General features: G+C 47.9%; 1 protein-coding gene across 3 annotated transcripts in view; it reads left to right on the top strand.

The window, feature by feature from the left end:
* PPP1CC (protein phosphatase 1 catalytic subunit gamma) overlaps window positions 1-24,557 on the top strand; it is a 79,355-nt gene that overhangs the window by 50,610 nt on the left and 4,188 nt on the right. For all 3 annotated transcript variants that reach the window (XM_033956197.1, XM_033956199.1, XM_033956198.1), the window contains exon 6: window positions 6,386-6,520. In XM_033956197.1, the coding sequence (XP_033812088.1) occupies window positions 6,386-6,520 (135 nt within the window). The remainder of the gene's footprint in view (window positions 1-6,385; window positions 6,521-24,557) is intronic.

The raw sequence follows: 24,557 nt of genomic DNA, 5'->3' as shown, positions 1-24,557 counted from the left end.
AAGAGGGAGAGAAAGAAAGGCAGAAAGAAAGAGGGGAGCCAGGGGGAGAGAGAAAGAAAGAGGGGGGGGCAGGAGAAGAAAGAAGAAGGATCAGAGACTCATGAAATCACCAGACAAAAAGGTAGGAAAAATGATTTTATTTTCAACTTAGTGATCAAAATGTGTCCGTTTTGAGAATTTATATCTGCTGTCTATATTTTGCACTATGGCCCCCTTTTACTAAAACGCAATAGCGGTTTTTAGCGCAGGGAACCTATGAGCGTCGAGAGCAGCGTGGGGCATTCAGCGCAGCTCCCTGCTCTAAAAACCGCTATCGCAGTTTAGTAAAAAGGGAGGGGGAATATTTGTCTATTTTTGTATAGTTGTTACTGAAGTGACATTGCATAAAGTCATCTGCCTTGACCTCTTTGAAAACCTGTGGAATATAAATGATAATTAACATTTTCTCTGCGTACAGCGTGCTTTGTGTTTTTAAAATTTTATTGTTGGTAGATCATTTTGACTTGGCCATAAAGGTAAGGGGGAGGGAGGGAGGGGAGCTGCTGAAAGACATCTAGTAATCCTTGCAGGCTTGACTGTGCAGGGAATTATTTTTGTAAAATCATGTTTTGTTATGTGACTGGCATTATCTAGACTTTAATATCTATGAATGAATAGAATGAAAATGATATAAAATTACTTGCTTGCGGGGACCGCGTGTTCCGGCTCACACAAGGAAGGAGGGGGTGAAAGGGAAAAAGTTTCTCTTCCTTGGAAATAGATTCTGAAGTGACCTCATCAAAGAAGACCAGCACTAAATGTACAAGAAATCCTTTAAACAATGTCAAAAGAGCCCAAAATAGAAAACTGCTACTGCCTTGAGACTCCATTATTGAAGGAATCAACTTGAAATCACAGAAGAGACAGGAAAAGGTTAAATGCCTCATGGAATCCTCAGGTACAAAACACAAACCAAATTGTGAATGAAATCAGAGCAGACAGTAAGAATTATAAAATTGATGTCATTATCCATCTGGAAAAAAAGGCGTACTAGAAATAATGCCTCAGCAATACAATTTTCAGAAGTTCTATTTGCTCATGGTAAGGGAGAAGAGAGACTGCTAGTGATGGTGGGGGGACTGATAGAAGATATGAAAGAAGGGTGGTAGAAAGGAACAGATGGTAAAGGAGGGAGGGAAGGGTGGTGGTGGAAAGGAATAGAACAGACATTGAAAGAGGGTAGAGAGGAACAGATCCTGAAAGGAAATGTGGAAGGCAGAGTGGGGAGAAGACGCTGGAAGGGAAGAAGACAGATGCCAGACTATGGGGGAGCGGAGGGAAGAAAATGGGTGCTAGACGGGGGCGGTGAATGGGATGGCGGTGACGGGGCGGTGAAAGCGATGGCGGTGACGGGGCGGTGAAGGGGCGGTGCAGAGGATGGTGGGCCGGGGACGGTGCAGTGACGGGGACAGATTTTTTCCCCGTGTCATTCTCTACCTCTGATCTTGCGGACGCTGGTGCATCTCAAATCGACACATGCTCCTTGGTGGCCTCAGCAGCCGTGGTTTTCCCTGCTTCTTCAACTCAGTGTCAGGGAGCCTCTGCTTCTGCCTGTTTTTCCCTCTCTGCTGTCTCAGAGTCGGGGTTCGCTGTTGCATCCCAACCTGCAGTCTCTACATCTGATGGCTTGGTTCCTTTCCGCCTGACTTCTTCTGTTCAGTTCTCTCAGTCAGTCCGGGAGGTTTTGGAATCCTCTCGAAAGGTTTCGACTAGGCTCTGTTATTCCCAGAAGTGGATTAGATTCACTTCCTGGTGTTCTTTTAATAATCTAGAACCCTTGTCTGCTTCTGTGTCCTCGGTTCTGGAGTATCTGCTTCATTTGTCCCAGTCTGGTCTTAAGACAAATTCTATTCGGGTGCATCTTAGTATGATTGCTGCCTTCCATCAGCAGCTTGATGGGAAGTACCTTTCTGTCCACCCTTTGGTTTCTCGTTTCATGCGGGGGCTCTTGAATGTTCATCCACCTCTCAAGCCTCCTCCTGTGGTTTGGGATCTCAATGTGGTTCTTGCGCAACTTATGAAACATCCGTTTGAGCCTATGGATAAATCTCATCTGAAGTTCCTTACTTGGAAAGTTACCTTCCTGCTTGCGCTCACCTCTGCTCGTAGGGTGAGTGAGCTGCAGGCTTTGGTGGCGGATCCGCCTTTTACTGTATTCCATCATGACAAGGTGGTTCTCCGCACTCATCCCAAATTTTTGCCTAAGGTGGTGTCTGATTTCCATCTCAATCAGTCCATTGTTCTTCCTGTCTTTTTTCCCAAGCCCTATTCTCATCCTGGGGAAGTGGCACTTCACACTCTTGACTGTAAGAGGGCGTTGGCTTTTTATCTTCAACGCACTCAGTCTCATCGGAAGGTTCCTCAGTTTTTGTCCTTTGATCCCAATTGTTTGGGACATCCTGTTTCCAAGCGCACCTTGTCCAACTGGTTGGCTGCTTGTATTTCCTTCTGCTATGCTCAGGCTGGTCTGGCGCTGCATGGTCGGGTCACGGGACATAAGGTCCGAGCGATGGCGGCTTCTGTCGCTTTCCTCAGGTCCACGCCTATCGAGCAGATCTGCAAGGCTTCCACTTGGTCTTTGGTTCATACCTTTACCTCGCACTACTGTTTGGATACTTTGTCCAGGAGCGACGGCCAGTTTGGCCAGTCGGTTTTGCGTAATCTGTTTTCCTAAATTGCCAACTTAGCTTGGAGGTCACCCACATGTCAAGAATATGCTGCCTGCTTGTCCTGGAATAAAGCACAGTTACTTACCGTAACAGTTGTTATCCAGGGACAGCAGTCAGATATTCTCGCAACCCTCCCGCCTCACCGGGGCTGGCTTCTTTGCTGGCTATCTGAACTGGAGACCACGAGGAGGGGATGCGCCCTCTAGTGGAGCAGGAAGGCACACACATGCGTGGTGCAGCACAGCAAACTTGAATCTTCAATCAAGTTTGCTTGAAAAGCTGTCCGCGTCAGGGCTCTGTAGATGACGTCACCCACATGTCGAGAATATCTGCCTGCTGACCCTGGATAACACCTGTTACGGTAAGTAATTGTGCTTTATAGTCAAGATATCCAATGTGTGAAGGTTATTTGGTTTGTCAAAATAGATGTTAAAGTCCCCCAAGATTATTGGATTAGCATGAGAGATGCAGAAATCTAGTATTGCTGATTGAAGAGATGTAAGTGAGTTGTTGGATATCAGAGGAGGAAGACAGAGGAGTTGAAAGTGAAGGGGCATCAAGTTTTGGAGTGAGAATTGGTAGAGTCTCTACATAAGAGCACAGAGATGAAGGTAGAGTTTCAAATTTGACGGGCATGGAGGAGTAGGTGGATAACAGCCAGACCACCACCTTTCTTCTTTTAGCGATAGTGCACTTTAAATGAGTAGCCATTGGGGTATGCTTGAGTAATATAAGCTTCCTCGCATTCTGATAGCCAGATTTCCATCTCTATATATAAAACCCTAAGCGCGTATGCGCTGTTGACAGATCGTGATTCCTGGTGCCGTGAGGTGTGCTTCTGTGCCAGTCCTCACGGCGCCTGCACTAGCTGGAGGCGCATGAGTGTGCAGCTCTTTCAATGGCGGTCAGCTTCAGGCACATGCTGCTGTGTTTGGCTGTTTGTCGGTCCCCTATTAGTTGCACCTAGAGGACCGGCAGGAGAGTGGCAGTTTCACAACGACGGCAGCGGCAGTTTGTCCCCTGTTAGTAGCGGCAGGAGAGTGTCCGACAGAGGACTCCGTTTTGAAGCTGTGGCTCTCATTGAACTGCCAGTTGGCCAGCTCCCTTGCCAGTTATTTTTCAGTTTACAGGTGCCGCCGCGGCTCCTCTCACAAGCCGCACCTGCGTCGGAGAAGACTTCCAATGCAGGGGATCGTTAGAGGAGCCACCGCAGCACCTATAAACTTAAAAATAACTCTGGCAAGGGAGCCGGCCAGACCGAGGGAAGTGTAGGGGGGGTGGAAAAATCCTGCTGCACAGGGAAATGGAGGGAGAGGAAATGCTGCTGCACAAGGACATGGAGGGGGAGGGAATGTTGCTTCGGCTTCTGCACAGGGAAGTGGGGGGGAGGAAAAAAATGCTGAGGCACAGGGAAATGGAAGGAGAGGGAATGCTGCGGCTGCAGCTCAGGGGAAGTAGGAAGGGAGACAGAAAGAAAGGAAGAAAGACAAAGGGGCAGGGAGAGAGACAGAAAGAAAGGCAGACATATATTCTAGCACCCGTTAATGTAACGGGCTTAAAGACTAGTTAGACATAAGATGTGGAGGCTGTGCTGAATGATAAGATTGTAAATGGTGCTTGTTTTTAATAGAGCGAATGTTCAAGAGACCAAGGTTTGGTTTGTGTTGGTTTATAATAAGTTGAAGGAGTGAGGGGGATCATTACAAGGCATCTGGGTCTGGGAGGGAGAATTGCATGAAAGTTGTGCGATTGTGGTTGGCATGCCCAGAGGACAGGAATCTGAGATACCATGTTATAGAGTGAAGAGGGGGTAATAATCAGAAAGCAGCAGAATTATAGAGAAAGAGTTAAAAATATTAACGGAAGTGGCATTTTAGGAGTAAGAATGAGAGTTAGTAGCGCACGAAGGAGCGCATTAAGGAGCAGGTAATGCTCCTTAAACATGTTGCTTTGGTGTCTGCTGCAGGAAATGGGGAATTTAAAGGGGAGGCTACTGTAGTAGTTTCTGGGGGATGGAGTTGTTGGTGTCACTGCTTTGTGGTGGCGATCTTCGGCAAGGGAACCTTTGACTGCCTGGGGAGAGAGTAATGTTAGAGCAATTAGCAGCAATGGAAATCGAAACAACAACTTAAAAATTGAAAACGTAATATCAGCTAAAGTAACAATTATAGAAATATAAACAAAACTGGAAACAAGGTAAAAATCAGAATACAATTATAAAGAGTGCCAATGACAGGACGGATAACACAAACAGCTGGTGAGGTCTAGATTAGAGAATGACACAGGGAAAAATTTGTCCCTTGTCCCCGCCCTGCCCCCGTGACCACTGTCTCTGCCCCATCCCCACGACTACGGTCCCCACAGCATCCATACAAGCCTCAGTACTGTAATATTTAGCTTATTCCTTCCTTATAAATCAAAGTTCTGGCTGCTGAACCAGAGAAAGAGATGTTCAGCTGGCAGGGCTTTGTTTATAAATTTTTATCAGCACAACGAATATACTACTTTATTCTTAAAGCAAAAAAAGAAAAGAAATATAATTTTTTTTCTACCTTTGTTGTCTGGTTTCTGCTACCCTCATCTTCTCCTCATTCAATACCTTCCATCCACTGTCTGCCTTCTCTCTGCATCTTCCATTTGCTCTGTTACTGTGCCTCTCCCTTCCATATCTCCTTCCACCCCCACTAATTGGTCTGGCACCCATCTTCTTTCCGCTCCCCCCATAGTCTGGCATCTCTGTCTTCTTCCCTTCCAGCGTCTTCTCCCCACTCTCTGTTCCCCATTTCCCTTAAGCGCCTTCTCCCCTCTCTCTCTTCCCCATTTCCCTTCAGCGTCTGTTCCTCTCTACCCTTCCTTCCCCAGTTCTCTTCAGCGTCTTTTACTCTCCACCCCCAGTTATTTTTAAAAATTCCCTTGGAATAAATGACATGTATGTTGCATACGCAAGAATCTGTCAATGTTATGAGTGTCTGTGTGCGTAAGGATACAGCTGCCGAATCATTCTCATTCTGTGACGTGATTGGTCCTTGAGAACTAATGGCAAGTAATTTTATTTTTATTTTTTTATGCAGTAGTTATCCTAACTTGAGCAACAAAGCAATCAAGGCTTCGTTACTGTTTGGATCTTCTTATCTTTGCGAACATTGATTTTCAGCTCTGAAATTACATTAAAAAAAAAAAAAAAAGAGAACGACTGCAGACGGTGGACAATGAAATGCATGTTTGCTTGTTGACTATTGAGCTGCGGTTTGAGTTAATTTGCACTCAAAAACAAGCACATCCATTGCATTGATTAGCAATTCTATTCTGTCTATTTTACCTATATACATAGTTTAAAGAGCTTTAAATAAATAACTCTCAAATTTAATTTTTTGTTGGTTTTGCATTTTTATAATTTCAATTATAATGTGCTGTGAAAACATTTTCTTGTTTAGAGTGCCGGAGCTAAAAAAAAGTTTGAGAAACACTGGTCTAAGCTGACTGGCAATAAAAGTTGTAACAAAAAGTACTTCTAAACATTTGCTAAGATATTGGTATGGCTATATTAAGAAATGCTTTCCTAACATGTTTTAAAGCAGAAAATTTGTGTCTTTTGTGTGTGTGTCCAAAATTGTTGGGAGAAACAGAGCCAGTCTTTAACAGATCTCTCCTTTTTTTCTTTCTTTTTTTTTTTTAAGGTGGTTGAGGATGGTTATGAGTTCTTTGCTAAGAGACAATTGGTAACTTTATTCTCTGCTCCAAATTACTGTGGAGAATTTGATAATGCTGGTGCCATGATGAGTGTGGATGAAACTTTAATGTGCTCTTTTCAGGTATGATATCTTAATAGCTTTGCAGAATTAAGTACAAAAGCAGCAATATTTCGCATAAAAGCATGGAATGATTATAGAAACCCAAAGCACAACAACTGGGTGTAGAGTAAATAAATTATTGTTCCAAAAGGTAATAATCACAAAAAACGTAAAGGGAACAATACGTTTTTTGTGATGATTATAGAAACTACATAATTCTGTATGAATTTTTAAATTTTATTTTTAGTAGTATTGTGCAGTTAGGTAAAATTATTGTTTTCAGTGTCTGAAGATACAGATGTTGAGTAGAGATGGGTTGGTTATATTTTTTTTCAAAATGACAAACTTGTGTCCTTGCCAATTCTTATTAGATTAGGTATCAATAACCATGAAAATGTACATGCTAGAATTCCATTTTGACTTCATTATTTTCTTGTATCTGCTTTAAAATGTGTTCTGAGAATACCATAAAATTTATATCTTACAAAGAACTTGAAATTGCTTAAGCTGGAGGGACTTCTTTAGCAGCTAGAAAAAATTTGCCTTATTTGGAACTGCATTTCTAGTGCAATAGGTGTGTCATTTTGGACAAGCGGGTAAGCTCCCTATGGCCGTGAGCAGTTGCAGAAGGAATCCATTCCAGTTTTTTTCTATAACCCTCCGACTTCACAGAGAACTCTCCTGCAACCTACAGTTTTTCCCTTTTGCACGCGAGCCTGAAGGAGTGTTTCTGTTCTACTCTGCCCTTTTTTCCTCTTTTCTTTATTTTAGTTAAGTTTTTCTTTGTTTTTTTGGTGCGCGGAGCTTCCCAATTCCAGGGTTCAACTCTTGCCTGTGTGGAAAAGAAGCAGACTGAGGTCTGCAGTTGACTGGCCAATCCCTTGTGGTTAGCTAACCTGCAGAAGTGTTATTGGAGCTCTAGGCCATACCCAGTTAGCGGTGCTACCTACTGCTTTACAGGGGGTTGAGCGCAGGCTGCTAGACATCCTTAGGATGCTCAGCGGTGTTTAGCAGGGGTGGGGGCTCAGTCAGACATTGTATCCAACTGGCATCCTGAAGATCAGTGTTGGAGGAGATATTCTTGATGAGGCAGTGATTTCTTCTCCCTTTCCAGTTACAGCCTAGGGATAGGATAGGGATTGGCTCTGCTGGATCTCATTTCTGAGCCCCTCGGTGAACTAAATTTGGACTCCCAGCCCGTCCCCTCTACCTCGCCTCCCTTATGAGTGGAGTGAGGGTTCAGTGTCCTACATTTCCCTGGCTTCCTGACATTAATATTTTAGTCATGGAGCAGTGGGATTCTCCAGAGGGGTCACTCAAGGTAGCAAGAGCCATACCTTGTCTGTATCCTATGGCACAAGAATGCCAGCAGTTGTTTGTCAGCCTAAGGTGTATTCCTTGGTTGCACAGGTTAATTCTTCCAAGTGAGGGTGGTGTGGTGCTAAAGGATATGCAGGATCGCCAAGTGGATGTGCTCAAGAGGCTTTCGAAGCCTTGACTTTGGGGGTCAAAGCAGCCTCGATGGCATCATTTGTGACAAGTGCCTGTCTTTCCAGGCTACACACTCTGGAAGGTGAGGATCCTGTACCTCAGCTCCTCTTGTTTGGGACAAATTATGTGGCAGATACTCTGACATTATTCGGGTTATGGGTAAAGCTTCAGTTTATTCAATTTCTGCTTGCTGAATGCTATGAATCAGACAATGAGCTGGAGATTCCACCTCCAAAGCTACTCTCAGCAGTCTCTTTTAAGGGACAATTGTTATTCAGAAAGGGTCTGGATGATCTTATAATTTGTGGTAGATCGTCGACCCAAGACCCTGCCTGACAGCAGCCTGACGGAGCCTCTAATTTTTGTGGCTCCAGGTGGTCTCAGCAGTATTCCAGCTCCACTTCCCAGAATCACAGGCAGAAGTCTTCCCGGATCCAGACACAACCAGACTCTACCTGCTAACCACCAAGCTCTGTAATGCAGACAACACCAAGGCTTCTCCCATCCCCATCCACTTCACTTTACACCGATCAGTAAAACCCAAAAACCCCACATACACCCACCACACCACACAAGACCACCCCCAAACCCATCCGCCCATAATCCCCCCTCACCCCCACAAACCGACCAAGCTCCACCCAACAAAACCAAGAACCCTAAAAAAACTTGCTTCTTTAGCACTCTCCAGACCAGTAGAGGTTAACTTTACGAATGGGTATATATCTAATCATGACCAGCAGGTGGAGACTGAAAACAAAACTTTGGGACAGTATATCCTAGCCCCTCCTCTCTATTTCCCTCAGTCTTCTTTCAGTCTCCAGCAGGTGTTGATGTGATCTGTACCCATCTCTCTTGGTAGGGCTGTTGGAATTTGTTTAGGGGGTTTATTGTCCCTGTTTTTAGCCGGACGGAGCTTGGGCGGACTCTGTTTGGGGGTTCGTCCGACCTCGGGGGTGTCAAACCCGGCGGGTCACGAGCGGGGTCCCTCCCCCCACTTCCTCCACCTCCCCACATTTTTTTAGAGGAGCCTCAGCAGTATCCCTTGCCCCCTAAATCAAGCAAGGCATATTGCTTCGAGAGCCTGTGGAGTCTGTTCTGTAAAAAAAAAAAAAAAAAAAATCCTGAGGTAGTGCTGGTCTGAAGGGTTGTTTCCCTTTAAGAAAACTGTATTTTACTGTATTTTTTCATGTAACCAGCACTTTTTTATAGCTAGGTCGCGTATGGAGCAATTGTGCCCTTCTCCGGGGGAGTAGGCCACAATTTTAGTCCAGCCGCGAGGCACTCGCGGCCGGCCTGAACTCGGCGGTTTGGGTCGGTGAGGTGGTGGAGCTCCGTCGGCAGCGGCTGCAGGCGCCCAGAGCTCCCCGCCGATGGTGCCTCGCGAGTCGGCTTGGAGCAGTGGGGAAGCCCGGTCTTCCACGACCGCCCACGGAGGGATTCCCCGAAGGATTCCCTCTCAGCTGATTTTTTGACAGCTGATGCCGGCTTGCCTGCTTTAGCGGCTGAGACTATTCAGGTCTCTCAGCCGCTTCAGGCTATGGAGGGAGCTTTTTTGGCGGGAAAACCGCCATCTTCTCTGTCTGGCCCCTCCATTTTGTCTTCCACCTCAGGTGACCTTCCCCCTGTTTTGACTATGCAGGGGCAAGGTTCTGCTGGGTCCCCTGCTGTGGCAGGGAGTCCCTTGGGACCCTCGGGGGGTTTTTCTCCTGAATTTTTCTTTTCTTTATGCAGAGCCTATTTTCAGGCGGCTGGGGGTCCCGGTTGCGCCCAGGGGGTTTCGGGGGGTGGGTTTTCCTCCGCGCTCCCTGCGGCTTTGCCTCTTTCGTCTGGCGTGACGTCCCCTCCGCCGCCTCCCTTGTCCAAGCGTCCGCGGGTGTCGTGGGACGAGAATTTGTGGTCGGAGGAACGGGTCGGTCTGGAGGAGGACCTGGACCCTTCTGAGGAGTTCCAGGACTCTCTGGAGGGGACGGAAGCTGGCGGCGGGTTGTCGGATTTCCCGTTCTCCAGTGACGAAGCGTCCGTGGTGCGCCTTTTTCAGAAAGATGAGCTGCCTGACCTTATTCAACAGGTTTCTACGGTTTTGCGTTTTGAGGACGCGCCGCCGGAGACTCCGCGTGTGGGGGACCCCCTGTTACGGGGGATCCGTTCCGTTTCCCGCTCTTTTCCTATGCATCAGGATATTCGGGATATTATTCTGGAGCAGTGGAAAACGCCAGAGGCGCCGTTTCGGCTGGCGCGCAGCATGGCTCGCCTGTATCCCATTCCTGAAGGGGATCGGGCTACGTTAGCTTCGCCAGTCGTGGATGCGGTGGTCTCGGCAATTTCCAAGCGGCATACCGTGCCTGTTGAGGGCGGTTCTGCCTTGCGGGACCCTGAGGAGCGCAAATTGGAGAGCATCCTTAAGCAAAATTTTCAGGTCTCTGCCTTTGGGGTCCAGGCGGCTATTTGTGGGGGACTGGTCGCTCGCGCCGTGTTTCGGTGGGCGGAGCGGGTCTTGGATCGAGAGTCTGACGACTGGTCTCTGGGGGATCAGGAGGTTGCGAAGATTGAGATGGCGGCCTCATTCCTCTCAGATGCTCTATATGACTTGGTGCGGATATCGGCTAAGTCTATGGCTTTTGGCGTGGCCGCAAGGCGTGTGTTGTGGCTGCGCGCTTGGGCGGCGGATGCTGCGTCCAAAGCTAAGCTTACTAAATTTCCCTTTCGGGGGTCGTTTTTGTTTGGAGAGGACTTGGATAAGTTGATTCAGACTCTGTCGGACTCGAAAGTTCCCCGTCTGCCGGAGGACCGTGCCCGCCCGGCGTCTTGGGGGGGTGCGGCCCGGGGGCGTTTGCGGGATTTTCGCAAGTATCGCCCTGGGCGTGGGGCTGCTTCTTTCCAGTCTCCGGGATTTTCCCGGGGTCGGTTCTTCCAGCGCATGCAGCCCTTTCGGGGGGCCCGTCGGGGGGCAGGGAATCCCTCCGCCGGTTCCCCCGCTTCCCGTCCTGCACAATGACGCCTTGCCGGCGCCCCCTTTGGTTCCGGTGGGGGCTCGGCTGCGCGAATTTTTCCCCAAATGGGCTGAGATCACGTCCGATCAGTGGGTCCTGGAGGTGGTGCGGGACGGTTATGCCCTGGAGTTCGCCCGCTCTCTGCCGGATTTTTTCCTCGCTTCTCCGTGTCAGACTCCGGGGAAGACGCAGGCTTTTCGCCAGACCCTTCAGCGCTTGCTAGATCTCAGGGCAGTTGTTCCGGTGCCCCCTCCGGAGTGGGGCACGGGCAGGTACTCCATTTACTTTGTGGTGCCCAAAAAGGAGGGGACTTTTCGGCCCATCCTCGATTTAAAAGGGGTCAACAGGGCTCTCAAGATTCCCTCTTTCCGTATGGAAACTCTGCGGTCGGTCATTCTGGCGGTTCAGCTGGGGGAGTTTCTCACTTCTCTCGATCTGACGGAGGCCTACTTGCATGTTCCGATTCGGGCCTCTCATCAGCGTTTCCTGCGCTTTGCGATCTTGGGTCGGCACTTTCAGTTCTGTGCGCTTCCCTTTGGGCTGGCCACGGCTCCTCGGACGTTCACCAAGGTGATGGTGGTCGTCGCGGCAGCCTTGCGGTCGGAGGGTATCCTGGTACACCCCTACCTGGACGACTGGTTAATTCGGGCAATGTCGTTGCAGGAAAGCTCCCGGGTTACTGCTCGGGTGGTGGAGTTTCTCCGGTCGCTGGGCTGGGTGGTCAACCTTTCCAAGAGTCGGTTGGTCCCGGCTCAGCGTCTGGAGTACCTAGGGGTGCTGTTCGACACCTCCTTGGGGAAGGTCTTCCTCCCAGAGGGCCGGGTGAGCAAATTGCAATCTCAGATTCGCCTGCTTTTGGCGTCCCGGTGTCCTCGGGCGCGAGATTTCCTCCAGGTCTTGGGGTCGATGGCGGCGTCCCTGGACGTGGTGAGGTGGGCGCGGGCCCACATGCGTCCTCTCCAGTATGCTCTGCTCCGGAGGTGGTCTCCCCAGAGGCACGGGATGGATGTTCCGGTTCCCCTGCGAGGCTTGGCGCGCTGCAGTCTGCGTTGGTGGCTCCAGACCCCTCACCTAGTTCAGGGGGTGGGTCTGGATCTTCCGCAGTGGTCGGTGCTCCTGACGGATGCGAGTCTCCTGGGTTGGGGGGCTCAGTGTTTGGGTCACTCAGCTCAGGGCACCTGGTCCGCGGAGGAGGCCGCCTGGTCGATCAACGTGTTGGAGACCAGAGCGGTCCGTCTGGCGCTGTTGGCTTTCCACTCCCTGTTGCTGGGCAAGTCGGTCAGAGTGCTGTCGGACAATGCCACGGCGGTGGCTTATGTCAATCGTCAGGGGGGCACCAAGAGCACTCAGGTGGCGCAGGAGGCGGCTCTGCTCATGGTTTGGGCGGAATCCCATCTGCTGGACCTCTCGGCCTCTCATATAGCCGGAGTAGAAAATGTTCAGGCAGACTTCCTCAGTCGTCACTTTCTAGATCCAGGAGAGTGGTGTCTCGGCGCCGAGGCGTTTCAGTTGATAGTGCAGGCTTGGGGGCAGCCCCTGATGGACCTGATGGCCACGGGTGGCAACGCCAAAGTGCCCCGCTTCTTCAGTCGTCGCAGGGACGGTCTGGCCGAGGGTCTGGATGCTCTGGTCCAGCAGTGGCCAACGGAGGGGCTGTTGTATGTGTTCCCTCCTTGGCCGCTGGTGGGCAGAGTGCTTTTTCGCATTGTTCACCATCCGGGTTTGGTGGTGCTGGTGGCGCCGGATTGGCCTCGCCGTCCGTGGTATGCGGATCTGGTGAGGCACCTGGTAGCGGATCCTCTTCCTCTGCCTCTCTCGGACGACCTTCTGATGCAGGGTCCCATTCCCATGTTCGACCCGTCTCCCTTCTGTCTTACGGCGTGGCTCTTGAAAGGGGTCGCCTTAGCAAGAAGGGATATTCAGACAAGGTGATCGCTACACTGTTGGGGTCCCGGAGGCTTTCTACCTCTCGGGCTTATGTGCGGGTTTGGCGTCTCTTTGAGGAATGGTGTCGGGCGCGGGGAGTGACCTCTTTTCGCGCTTATCTGCCTAACATTCTGGAGTTCTTGCAGGATGGCCTGGATAGAGGCCTGGCTTGGTCTTCTCTCCGGGTTCATCTTGCGGCCCTGTCAGCTTTTCGAGGGTTGGTGTCAGGTCAGCGTTTATCGGCTCTTCCTGATGTGATTCGGTTTTTGCGGGCGGCCAAGTTGCTTAGGCCTCCCCTTCGGCCCTCGGTTCCCTCTTGGGATCTTAATCTGGTTCTCTCTGTTTTGGTGCGTCCGCCTTTCGAGCCCTTGGACGCCTGTTCTTTGAAGGACCTTACTTTGAAGGCGGTCTTTTTGGTGGCCATTACTTCTGCTAGGCGTGTTTCTGAGCTGCTGGCTTTCTCTTGTAGGGCTCCCTTCTTGGAGTTTTCTAGGGAGCGGGTCGTCTTGCGGCCTGTTCCTTCCTTTCTGCCGAAGGTTGTTTCTCCTTTTCATGTCAATCAATCGGTGGTTCTCCCGGTCTTGGGTGGTCGGGAGGGCTCTTCTGAGCAACGGCAGCTGCGCAAGTTGGATGTCGGTCGGGTCCTTCGCTCTTATGTGCAGCGGACCCAGGAATTCCGGAAGTCCGATCATCTCTTTGTCCTCCTGGCGGGTCCTCGTCGGGGAGCTGGCGCTTCTAAGGCTACTATTGCGCGCTGGATCAAGGAGACGATTGCTTCCGCTTATCTTCTGAAACAGCAGCCTGTTCCGGAGTTTCTCAAGGCTCATTCCACTCGGGGTCAGGCGGCTTCTTGGGCTGAGTCGTCGCTCGTGCCTCCAGTGGATATTTGTAAGGCTGCGGTTTGGTCCTCCTTGCATTCCTTTGTTCGTCATTATCGGGTTGATGTGCAGGCGCGTCGGGACGCGGTGTTCGGTGAGCGTGTACTGGTATCGGCCCTTCGGGGGTCCCGCCCGTGAGAGGGACTGCTTTGGTACGTCCCATTCGTAAAGTTAACCTCTACTGGTCTGGAGAGTGCTAAAGAAGGAGAAATTAGGTTCTTACCTGCTAATTTACTTTCTTTTAGCTTCTCCAGACCAGTAGAGGTCCCCACCCTGTCTGTTGTTGTTGTTGTTGGGGCTGTTGCGCGGGCAGTTTTTTGGTTTTTGCTGCGGGTTCTAGTATTTTTCTAGGGCCGGGGAGAAGTGAAGAACAGCGGCTGTGGCTCGGCTGGCTTAGCTGGCGAGCTGTGGGGACATTCTTCCTTCGGGAATTTCTCCTCTGCATTTTCCAACAGCATTTTGGGTATGTTATTTGTTACTCCTTTCGGAGTATTGTTTTTTCTCTCTGTTGTTTTCCAGTTCTTGGTTCTGCTTGGCTATTCGGCAGACTGAGGGAAATAGAGAGGAGGGGCTAGGATATACTGTCCCAAAGTTTTGTTTTCAGTCTCCACCTGCTGGTCATGATTAGATATATACCCATTCGTAAAGTTAACCTCTACTGGTCTGGAGAAGCTAAAAGAAAGTAAATTAGCAGGTAAGAACCTAATTTCTCCTTACTCCCACCTCGCCCCAATCAACCACTCCACACATCAGTCCCTACTTGGCTCTTACCTAAACATTAGATCAATGCGAAATAAAGCGTCCCTGATCAAAGATTGGCTGATTGAAACTAACCCTGACTTCGTTCTCCTCACCGAAACCTGGTTACTATCAGACAAAGATATTATCATAAAAGATTGTCTACCACCGGGATTCAAGATTCTCTCCCTAGCCAGAACATGGGGAAGAGGAGGAGGACTCGCAATAATCTTCCGAGACCACCTAAAAGGTACCATTCTCAACACAATATCTTCGCCCAACTCGGAAATCTTGACCATCTCCCTAACTTCAAATTCTCTGCCCTCCTCACTAACCATAACTTTATTCTACATACCTCCAAAAAAATGGACCACGATCAAAGAGAACTTCGCAGAATCCCTCCTAACCAACTCTTTAACAAGCCCCTATAACCTACTATGCGGGGACATCAACCTACACCTTGAAAAAACGGACCAACCAGAAATAGCAGACCTTTGGTCTCTGCTCTCCCAATTAGGATATGACAAACATCCCCCTGTTACAACCCACCAAGGAGGTCATCAGTTAGACCTGGTGACTCTCTCCTCCAAGGAACTATCCAATCCCACATTTTATTGGAAACAAGGAAACTGGTCAGACTCCCTCTGGTCCGACCACCGCCTATGTACCTTCTCCATCGGATGCCAAAACAAACTCCAGAAAAGCGGCAAAACAAGATCCATCAAAACCCACACTACTAGAGGAAAGATTGACCCAACGGAATTCTGGTCCCACTTCGAAATTAACACCAATCCTACCGAACAAACGGAACAACTCATGACATCCTGGATCCAGACCAGTACCAACATACTAAACGAGATTGCCCCCCCAAAAACCCGCAAAATTAGAACCCCCAACCAAGAAGGCTGGTTCGACCATGAATTGCTGCTATACAAGAAAGACCTTAGGAAAGCTGAAAGATTATGGCAAAAAACGGGATCCCCTGAACACAGATCGGCCTGGAGACAAAAAGTAAAAAATTACAAAACCCTCACAAATGAAAAAAGAAAAAACTTCTACTCCCTCAAGATCGGAAACATAAAAACCAACAGCAGTAATCTCTTCAAACTGGTCAATGACCTATATAACTTAGAGACCCACACAAACATACACGAAGAATCCACCTTAACTGCCGACTCCCTCGCTGACTTCTTCAACACCAAGATTCAAAAACTAAGATTAACACTACCCCCCAGCCCCAATCCCCTCGAGCTGTTCCCCATTCTCCCAGACATCTACTTATCAAACCCAGACCTAGGAGCCAGAGCTGACCTCTGTTGGAAACAATTCGCAGTAATCGACTGGCAAACCTTCAACTCATACTACAACAAATATACACACTCCCATTGCAAATTGGACACATGCCCACCAAATATCATGAAAACGGCACCCCCCTGCTTCAAAGCAAAAATGATGACATGGGTTAATTTTCTATTATCCTCAGGAAACTTCCCGTCTGAGCAAGGCCATATTATGATCACCCCTATTATAAAAAATGCGAATGAACCACCCAATTCCCCATCTAACTATAGACCGATCGCCAGTATCCCCTTATTCACCAAAATAGCGGAGGGGCTGGTAAAGGTGGAACTCTCTGCATACCTAGATAAATTTAACATACTCAGCGACTTTCAATCAGGCTTTCGCACAGAACACAGCACGGAAACCATCTTAGCTTCCCTTCTCGACCACCTCCACACGCTCTTCAGTCAGGGCTCAAGTGCCTTAATCATACAACTTGACCTGAGCAGCGCTTTTGACCTGGTAGACCACACCATTCTCCTTGAATGCCTGGCTCACATCGGCATCTCAGACCAGGTCCTTAACTGGTTTCAGGGGTTCCTAAGAAATAGATCCTACAAAGTATGCAAGAACAACTCTTTCTCTTACAGCTGGGACAACACCTGTGGGGTCCCGCAGGGCTCCCCCTTATCCCCCACCCTATTCAACATCTACCTGGCCTCCCTAGGCAACCTTCTTCATAACCTCAAGCTCAAATTCTTCATTTATGCAGACGACATCACAATATCCATCCCACTCACCAACTTTTCACATGAAATACTCGCCCACACTACAAACATTCTCAACCAGATCGAACTCTGGATGCGAGCTTTCAGACTGAAACTAAACCCCGATAAATCTAAATTCTTCCTAGCCACCCCCAATGACAAAATCAAAGAAACTACAATTCAACTGAAAGGAATGACCTTCCCCCTCGAACCAACCTTAAAAATCCTGGGAGTCACGCTGGACAAAAATCTTTCCTTAGAAAATCACACCGACCTCGTCATCAGGAAAAGCTTCTCTGCACTTTGGAAACTTCGCACTATAAAAAAATACTTCAATGACACTTCCTTCCGCCTTCTTGTACAATCCTCCATCCTCAGCATTCTAGATTATTGCAACATCATATACCTTAACGCCACGAAGAAAACAACCAGGAGACTAAAAATAATCCAGAATACCGCCGTGCGCCTCATCTTTGGCCTAAAGAAATGGGAACACGTCACCCCATTCTACCACCAACTCCACTGGCTGCCTTTCGAGTCTAGAGTCCTTTACAAATTCGCATGCTTTTGTTACAGGGCGGTAAATGGTTCCTCACCAAGTTACATCAACCCTCACTTCAACCTCTACCGCACCAACAAGAAATCCCGTCGTATTCAGCTGTTCGCCTTCCCCTCACCCAAACTTTGTCACTTCAAAAGATTCCTTGACAGAACTTTCGCCTTCCAAGCAGCCAAGCTGAACCCATGGCTAGCACAAATGATACTAGAGGCCCCCACTTACCTCGGGTTCAGAAAATCACTTAAAACCTACCTATTCCGCAAACAAGACCCGAATTGTTCCCCCCCCTGACAATATCTCCCCCCCTCCCCAATCTGGCCCCCCGTACGAGGCCTTCCCCCTTTTTTTCCCCACCTTCCTCATCCTCTGTCTAGTTCAAATAAAGCTGATAAATAAATGAAACTCTGCTACTCTGTAATTCTAATAACAAATCTGTAATTCTGACAAATAATTGTAAATCTGCCTGTCTATGCAGATCCTAATGTAACTCGATGTAAACCGCCTTGAACTCGCATGGGTATGGCGGTATATAAGAATAAACTATTATTATTATTATTATTATAATGACGTCAGGTCAGGGGTGTTCCCTCTCAAGATAGGGGGCTGACTTTCGGACTTTCTACTGGCTTGGGTTCAGATTTTGGCCAACTGCTGTGTTCTTGAAGTCATCCAGAGCGGCTACAAGCTAGAATTCGCTTGTCCTCTAACAGATTGGTTTGTGGACTCTCTCCTATGGAGTGCCTGGAAAAAGTGATCTGAGTGCAAGCCACTTTGAGAAGGTTGTTAGATTTTCAGGCTATAGAGCCTGTGCCACCCAAAGACTCAAGTAAATATTCCATATACTTTGTGCCAAAAAAAGGCTCTCATGATTGGAGATCCATTTTGTTGGGTTTTTTTGGAATTTTTTATTTATATTATTCAACAAAATTTTACAAGAATACATCTTGTTACATTAAATACAGGAAAGAAAAAACAATACAGAAGTATTACAGATTCATACTTATGAAAATAATTTTTCCTTTCTTAGACCACCATAATAGGGGGATGGTCAATCGAAAATTTTTGAGAGAAATTTAACAAGAAACTTAATTAAACAATTAGGCTTTATGTTCTAAACACCAGCTATTAATTTCTATTTCCCCTCAGTCCTTGATGATTTTCTTTACATCCAAGAATTCCTTCAGGTGATTAGGAGAAAAAAATGTATATTTAACTCCCAAATACCTAACTAGGCATTTACAGGGATATGCTAACAAGAAAGTTGCTCCCAATTTTATAGTATCTTGACGCATAGAAAGAAATTCTTTCCTCCGTTCTTGTGTAGTCTTTGCGACATCAGGATATATCCAAACTTTTTGCTCCCCAAATAATTTCTGTGAGTTTTTAAAGAATAGTTTCATAATCATGTTCACGTCTTGCTCAAAAACGAATGATACTAAGAGCGTAGCTCTAACATTATCAGTAGAAATTGTTTGTTCAAGAAGAGCAGTCACATTAGCAAATTCTATTTCATTATTTTCCCTCCTTATCTCTTTCTCAATCTCATCTTCTCCTTCTTGTCTTCCGGGTATCTTCTTATTTGGTAAATAGTAGATTTTATTTATAGGGGGAATACAATTTGACGAAATCTTTAAATTTTCAATCAGGTATCTTTTTAATAAGTCCAAAGGCAATATACCCGGAATTTGAGGAAAATTTAAAATACGGAGGTTCAAACGCCTGTTGAAATTTTCAAATTGCTCCAATTTCTTATTTATAAGGAAACTATCTTTAATTGAAGCCACCTTGAATTGTTGTAAATGCAGTATATCCTCCTGCATCTGCTTAGTTTGAGCACTAGAATCCCTTTTCATTACTTCCACAGTTTCAGTCAGCACATCCAATTTTTCCACTATTTTTATTACCTTTTCAGATGATTTTTCCATTTTTGACTCCATCCGCTGAAGCAAAGACCAGATGCCTTGAAGAGAAACCTCCGTCGGAGAGGACAAATCCCCCTCTCTCTTGTTAGCTTCCATCAGCAAACTGTCTCCAGACGCTGTGCCCTCATCGGGAGACCCCACGCCTCCACTTCCGGGATCGGGTGTCTCTCGCCACATCGTTCCGGCAGCCACTGGACACGGAGGAGTATGGGAAACCGGTGGAGACAGCGATGTCTCTATGCCCGAAAGGGCAAGCGACTCCCTCTCTTCGCCGCCCAACGCCGGGCTCTCCACTCCGGATATTGCTGGTGCCGGAGGAGCCGAAAAGAAGCTATCCATCGTTAGCTGTCGGGGGGTAGACGCCAAGGCCGGCGAGGAAGGTCCCCTGACCACCCCTTTTCTTTTCGGAGGCATAAGGAGAACGAGGTAAATAAATCAGGCAAAAACTGAAGCTAAATGAGGAGAGATCTTAACGCGTCTCTCACAGCTCCTCATATCGCCGCCATCTTGACCCTGGAGATCCATTTTGGACCTCACATGAAAATGCTTAAGTACCTGAATAAATTCATGTAAACCGTTCTGAGCTCCGCTGGGAGAACGGTATAGAAAATTGAATAAATAAATGCAGTGCTCGGGGTCCCGCATTTTCACATGGAAGCAGTCCGATCTGTCATAGTGGCATTGACTCCGGGAGAGTTCCTGACGGCTCTAGATCTGATAGAGGCCTACTTGCAAATTCCCATTTTCCCAAACCACAGAAATTTCCTGAGGTTTCATGTCCTGAAAAGCATTTACCAGTTCTCGGCCCTGCTCTTTGGCCTGATGATAGCTCCCCACACATTCACCAAAGTGATGGTGGTGGTGGCAGCTCACCTGCAAAAGATGGGTCTACAAATGCATCCCTACCTGGACAACTGGCTGATTTGAGCCCCCTTGTTTTCCGAGGATTGGCACACTGTGGATCAGGTGATCCGAGTTCTGGAAAGTCTGTGTTGGATTGTGAATTAACGAAAGAGCCATTTGTCTCCAATACAATCTCTGGAGTACCTGGGGGTCTTGTTCGACACAGCTGCAGGCTGTGTCTATCTTCTAGATGCATGCAGACAGAAACTTTGCACGGATAACGTGCCTCCTGACCAAGTCAGCACCGCCAGCGTAGGACTATCTTCAAGTCCTAGGTTCAGTGGCGGCCACAATAGATGTGGTTCCTACAAAGCTTGGGATTCGAAATCAACTTTCCCAAATCTCACCTTGAGCCCTCTCAGAATCTACAGTTCATTGAAGCTGTTCTGGACACTATCCAACTCACAGCATTCCTTTCTCAACAACGTATGGATGCTCTTCTTCAGCTCTGTCACAAAGTGTCTTCCCGTTTTTCACTCTCAGCAAGACTTGGTACTACTAGGTCACATGGCCTCCACAGTTCACGTGACTCCTTTTGCCAGACTTCACCTCAGAATTCCTCAGTGGACCCTGGCATCTCAGTGGACGTAGGCTTGTGAACCACTCTCTTAACACCTTACAGTCACTCCTTCATTGAGACAATCTCTTCGCTGGTGGATGATCTCTTCCAAACTCACCAGAGGTTTACTGTTTCAGACGCCACCTCATCAGAAGGTCCTCATGACAGATTCCTCGACCTCTGCTTAGAGGGCTCACCTCGACGGTCTCCATACTCAAGACCATTGGTCCAGCACGGATCGTCAGTGTCATATCAGTCTGTTGGAACTCACAGTGATCTTCAATGGTCTCAAAGCTTTTCAACATCTTCACAACCAGGTAGTCCTCATTTGCACGGACAACCAAGTCGCCATGTACTATGTCAACAAGCAGGGAGGAACGGGATCTCTCCCTCTTTGCCAAGAAGCTCTGAAGGTTTGGGATTGGGCAATCCTTCACAACACCTTCCTGAAAGCTGTCTACATTCAAGGGGCGAAAAACTGTTTGGCGGACAAATTGAGTCGTCTTCTGCAACCTCATGAATGAACACTCAATTCCTTGCCTCTTAATCACATTTTTTCTCAGTGGGGAACTCCTCAAATAGATCCCTTTGCTGCTCCACACAACCACAAACTGCCTCAGTTCTGCTCCAGGATATACTCTCCTCATCGCCTCGAAGCAGATGCTTTTCAATTGGAATGGACAAATCTCTTCCTGTATGCATTCCCTCCATTCCCTCTTATCCTCAAGACTCTTGTCAAGCTGACGAATGATCATGCCATCATGATTCTGATAGCTCCTCGGTGGCCGAGACAACCTTGGTACTCCCTTTTACTTCAACTCAGCAGCAGGGAGTAGTGCTGCCCGATTCAGGGAAAAAAATTTCGATTCGATTCAGCCTATTGAATTGGTTTTTCAATTCAATTTTCCTGCCCAATTGGGTGTTTTTGTTTTTTTTCAAACATCCTGGTGGGTTTATTTTACAGCCTCTTCACCCTCTTTGCCTTCTCCTAACCACACTGGTGCTGTGGTGTAAACAAAATAAACAAAAAAGACTTTTCTTCTCTAAGTTAAATCCTAGCTCACGTTTGCGGTCTAACACCAGCTCTGGCATGATACACATTTCAAATCTGACATATTGTAATCACAAAACAGAAAATAAAATTAGTTTTTCTACCTTTTGTTGTCTGGTCATTATTCAAATTTTGTTGGTCTCAGGCTCTGATTGTCTTCTGATAACTTGCTTGCCAGGGTCTCCTTCTTTCTTCTTTCTCCCTGCTAACCATCCATCTTTCATCTTTGTCCTCCCCTTCCGTTTCTCTTCCCTCCCCAGGAGGTCTGGCATCTTTCCTTTTTTGTGTCTCCCTCTACAAATCCACCTTTTCTTAACTACCCTTTCATCCAGCATCTCTCCTTCCTTCCCCACCACCCCAGTGTCCACCAACTCTCCCTTTCTGTTCCTTCCCTCCCTAAATCCCATTTGACAGTGTCCCACACCGCAGGCTGCTAAGCAAGATGGAATCGATGGGGTTAGGAGAGGCAGTTAGTGTCTCTCCTAACCCCATCGATTCCATCTTGCTTAGCAGCCTGCGGTGTGGGACACAGTCAAAAGCTTTCTGAAGTCCAGCGCTCACCATTTCTCACAGAGTGACCTATTTAAATCAAATATGCAATGACTGGATGGTAAACTCTTGTCCCAAGAGGGGGGTTACTCTCTCTTCAGAGTTTCACTTCTCTGAGCGTACTTCAAAGTAGACTCACTCTCTTGAAATTGGTGTGTATTACAGTCAGTTTCTTTTTACTATAATTGCATCCATATTTGGCATTAACTTAACATTCAGTTTTTCTGCTTTCTTCTCAAAATCTATGTTTCCATGTCTTACCTTCCCTTCCTATCTCTCTCTCCTTCCCTCCCTATTTCCATGGGCTGACATATCTCTCCTTCCCTCCCAGTGTAACATTTCTCTTTCCCTTCCACCTTTCTGCCCCCTGCAGTCTATCTTCCGTCCTTTCCTCCTTTCTGTCCCCCTCTCAGTCCAACATTTCTCTCTCTCTTTCCCTCAACCAAACAACATCTCTCTCTCTCCCTCCATGAGTCCAACTTTTCACTCTCTGCCCTTTCCCTCTTCCCCAATGTAACATTTCTCCTTCCCTCCTTTCTGTGCTCCTCATCCATCTTGCCCTCTCCATGAGTCCAACACTTTCTGCCTCCTGCACACTTTCTCTCTCTGTCCTTGCCCCTTCCCTCAGTGGCATCCCTCCTTCGCACCCCCAACCCAACATGCTCTCTCCCATGCACCATCTCACCCTCCCCTCCAGTGTGTAGCACCTTTACTTTCTCTCCCTTTTTGCCAGGTCTAGCAGCACCTCTTCTCCCTCCCTTTTACCTCCCCCTTGTCCAGCAGTACCCCTTCTCCCTTCCCTCCCTCCGGCATCGGCGTCAGCTGACTTGCAACTTCCTGCAGCCGTGGCGTATGCTGGGACTACTGCCTTTGCATATCTGCCAGATACGTGAAGGCAGGTGTCCGGCGTACAATACAGCAACAGGCAATCAGCTGATGCCGATGTCGGAGCTTCTCTTCCTGCCCAGTGTGAGTGAACGCGCCAGTGTCAGCTAACTTGCAACTGCATGCTGCTGTCGCGTATGCCGGGACTCCTTCCTTCGCGTATCTGGCAGATACACAAAGGCAGGAGCTTCATAGAAACATAGAAATAGACGGCAGATAAGGGCCACGGCCCATCAAGTCTGCCCACTCCAATGACCCTCCCTATCTATCTTTGCGGATAGATCCCACATGTTTGTCCCATTTGGCCTTAAAATCTGGCACGCTTCTGGCCTCAATAACCTGAAGTGGAAGACTATTCCAGTGATCAACCACCCTTTCGGTGAAGAAGAACTTCCTAGTGTCACCGTGCAGTTTCCCGCCCCTGATTTTCCACTGATGTCCCCTTGTTGCCGCGGGACCCTTGAAAAAGAAGATATCCTCTTCCACTTCGATGCGACCCGTGAGGTACTTGAATGTCTCGATCATATCTCCCCTCTCTCTACGTTCCTCGAGTGAGTAGAGCTGCAACTTCCCTAACCGCTCCTCGTATGGGAGCTCCTTGAGTCCCGAGACCATCCTGGTGGCCATTCTCTGGACCGATTCCAGTCTCAGTACATCCTTGCGGTAATGTGGCTTCCAAAATTGCACACAGTACTCCAGGTGCGGTCTCACCATGGATCTATACAGTGGCATAATGACTTCAGGTTTACGGCTGACGAAACTCCTGCGTATGCAACCTATGATTTGCCTTGCTTTGGATGAAGCTTGCTCAACTTGATTTGCAGACTTCATGTCTTCCCTGACAATCACCCCTAAGTCTCTTTCTGCTTCAGTTTTTGTCAAGATCTCGCCATTTAGGGTGTAAATCTTGCATGGATTTCGGCTTACCAGGTGCATGACTTTGCATTTTTTGGCATTGAAACTGAGTTGCCAGGACCTAGACCAGTGCTCCAGTAGAAGTAGGTCATGCATCATATCATCTGCCATTGAATTATTGTCTGTTGTGCTCTTGTTCACTACATTGCTTAGCTTGGCATCATCGGCGAATAATGTTATTCTTCCTCGGAGCCCTTCTGTCAAGTCTCTTATGTAGATGTTGAACAAGATCGGGCCCAGGACGGAGCCCTGTGGCACTCCACTTATCACCTCTGACATTTCGGAGGGGGTACCATTCACCACTACCCTCTGAAGCCTACCTCCAAGCCAGTTCCCAACCCAATAGGGGAAAACACCCTTCAGGGATTCAAGACAGTCTGCTTGCCAATCAAGCACAGGCTGTATGCGTCTGGAGTGAAACCCACCCAGGTTTCAAGGTGCAGACTGCCTTTCCCGCCCCTGACCGCATGGACAAGGATCTGTGGGGGTGGAGGTTGTAGTTGGTATCTGGCCGGCTGGCAGTCTGAAGATTTCAAGTCTGGATTCATTTGGAGCTGTTTCTGAAGCAGAATCATTTTCCTCCATTCAAATGCTGTTTAAAGCTGCTGACAGTCTGGCACTGCATACTGTGAGTAAACCTCCAT

The sequence above is a fragment of the Geotrypetes seraphini genome, chromosome 8 (genome assembly GCF_902459505.1).
Source record: "Geotrypetes seraphini chromosome 8, aGeoSer1.1, whole genome shotgun sequence".
NCBI classification, from domain to species: domain Eukaryota; kingdom Metazoa; phylum Chordata; class Amphibia; order Gymnophiona; family Dermophiidae; genus Geotrypetes; species Geotrypetes seraphini.
Note: the sequence above shows the minus strand (reverse complement) of the source record. Positions and strands in the feature narration are given on the sequence as shown.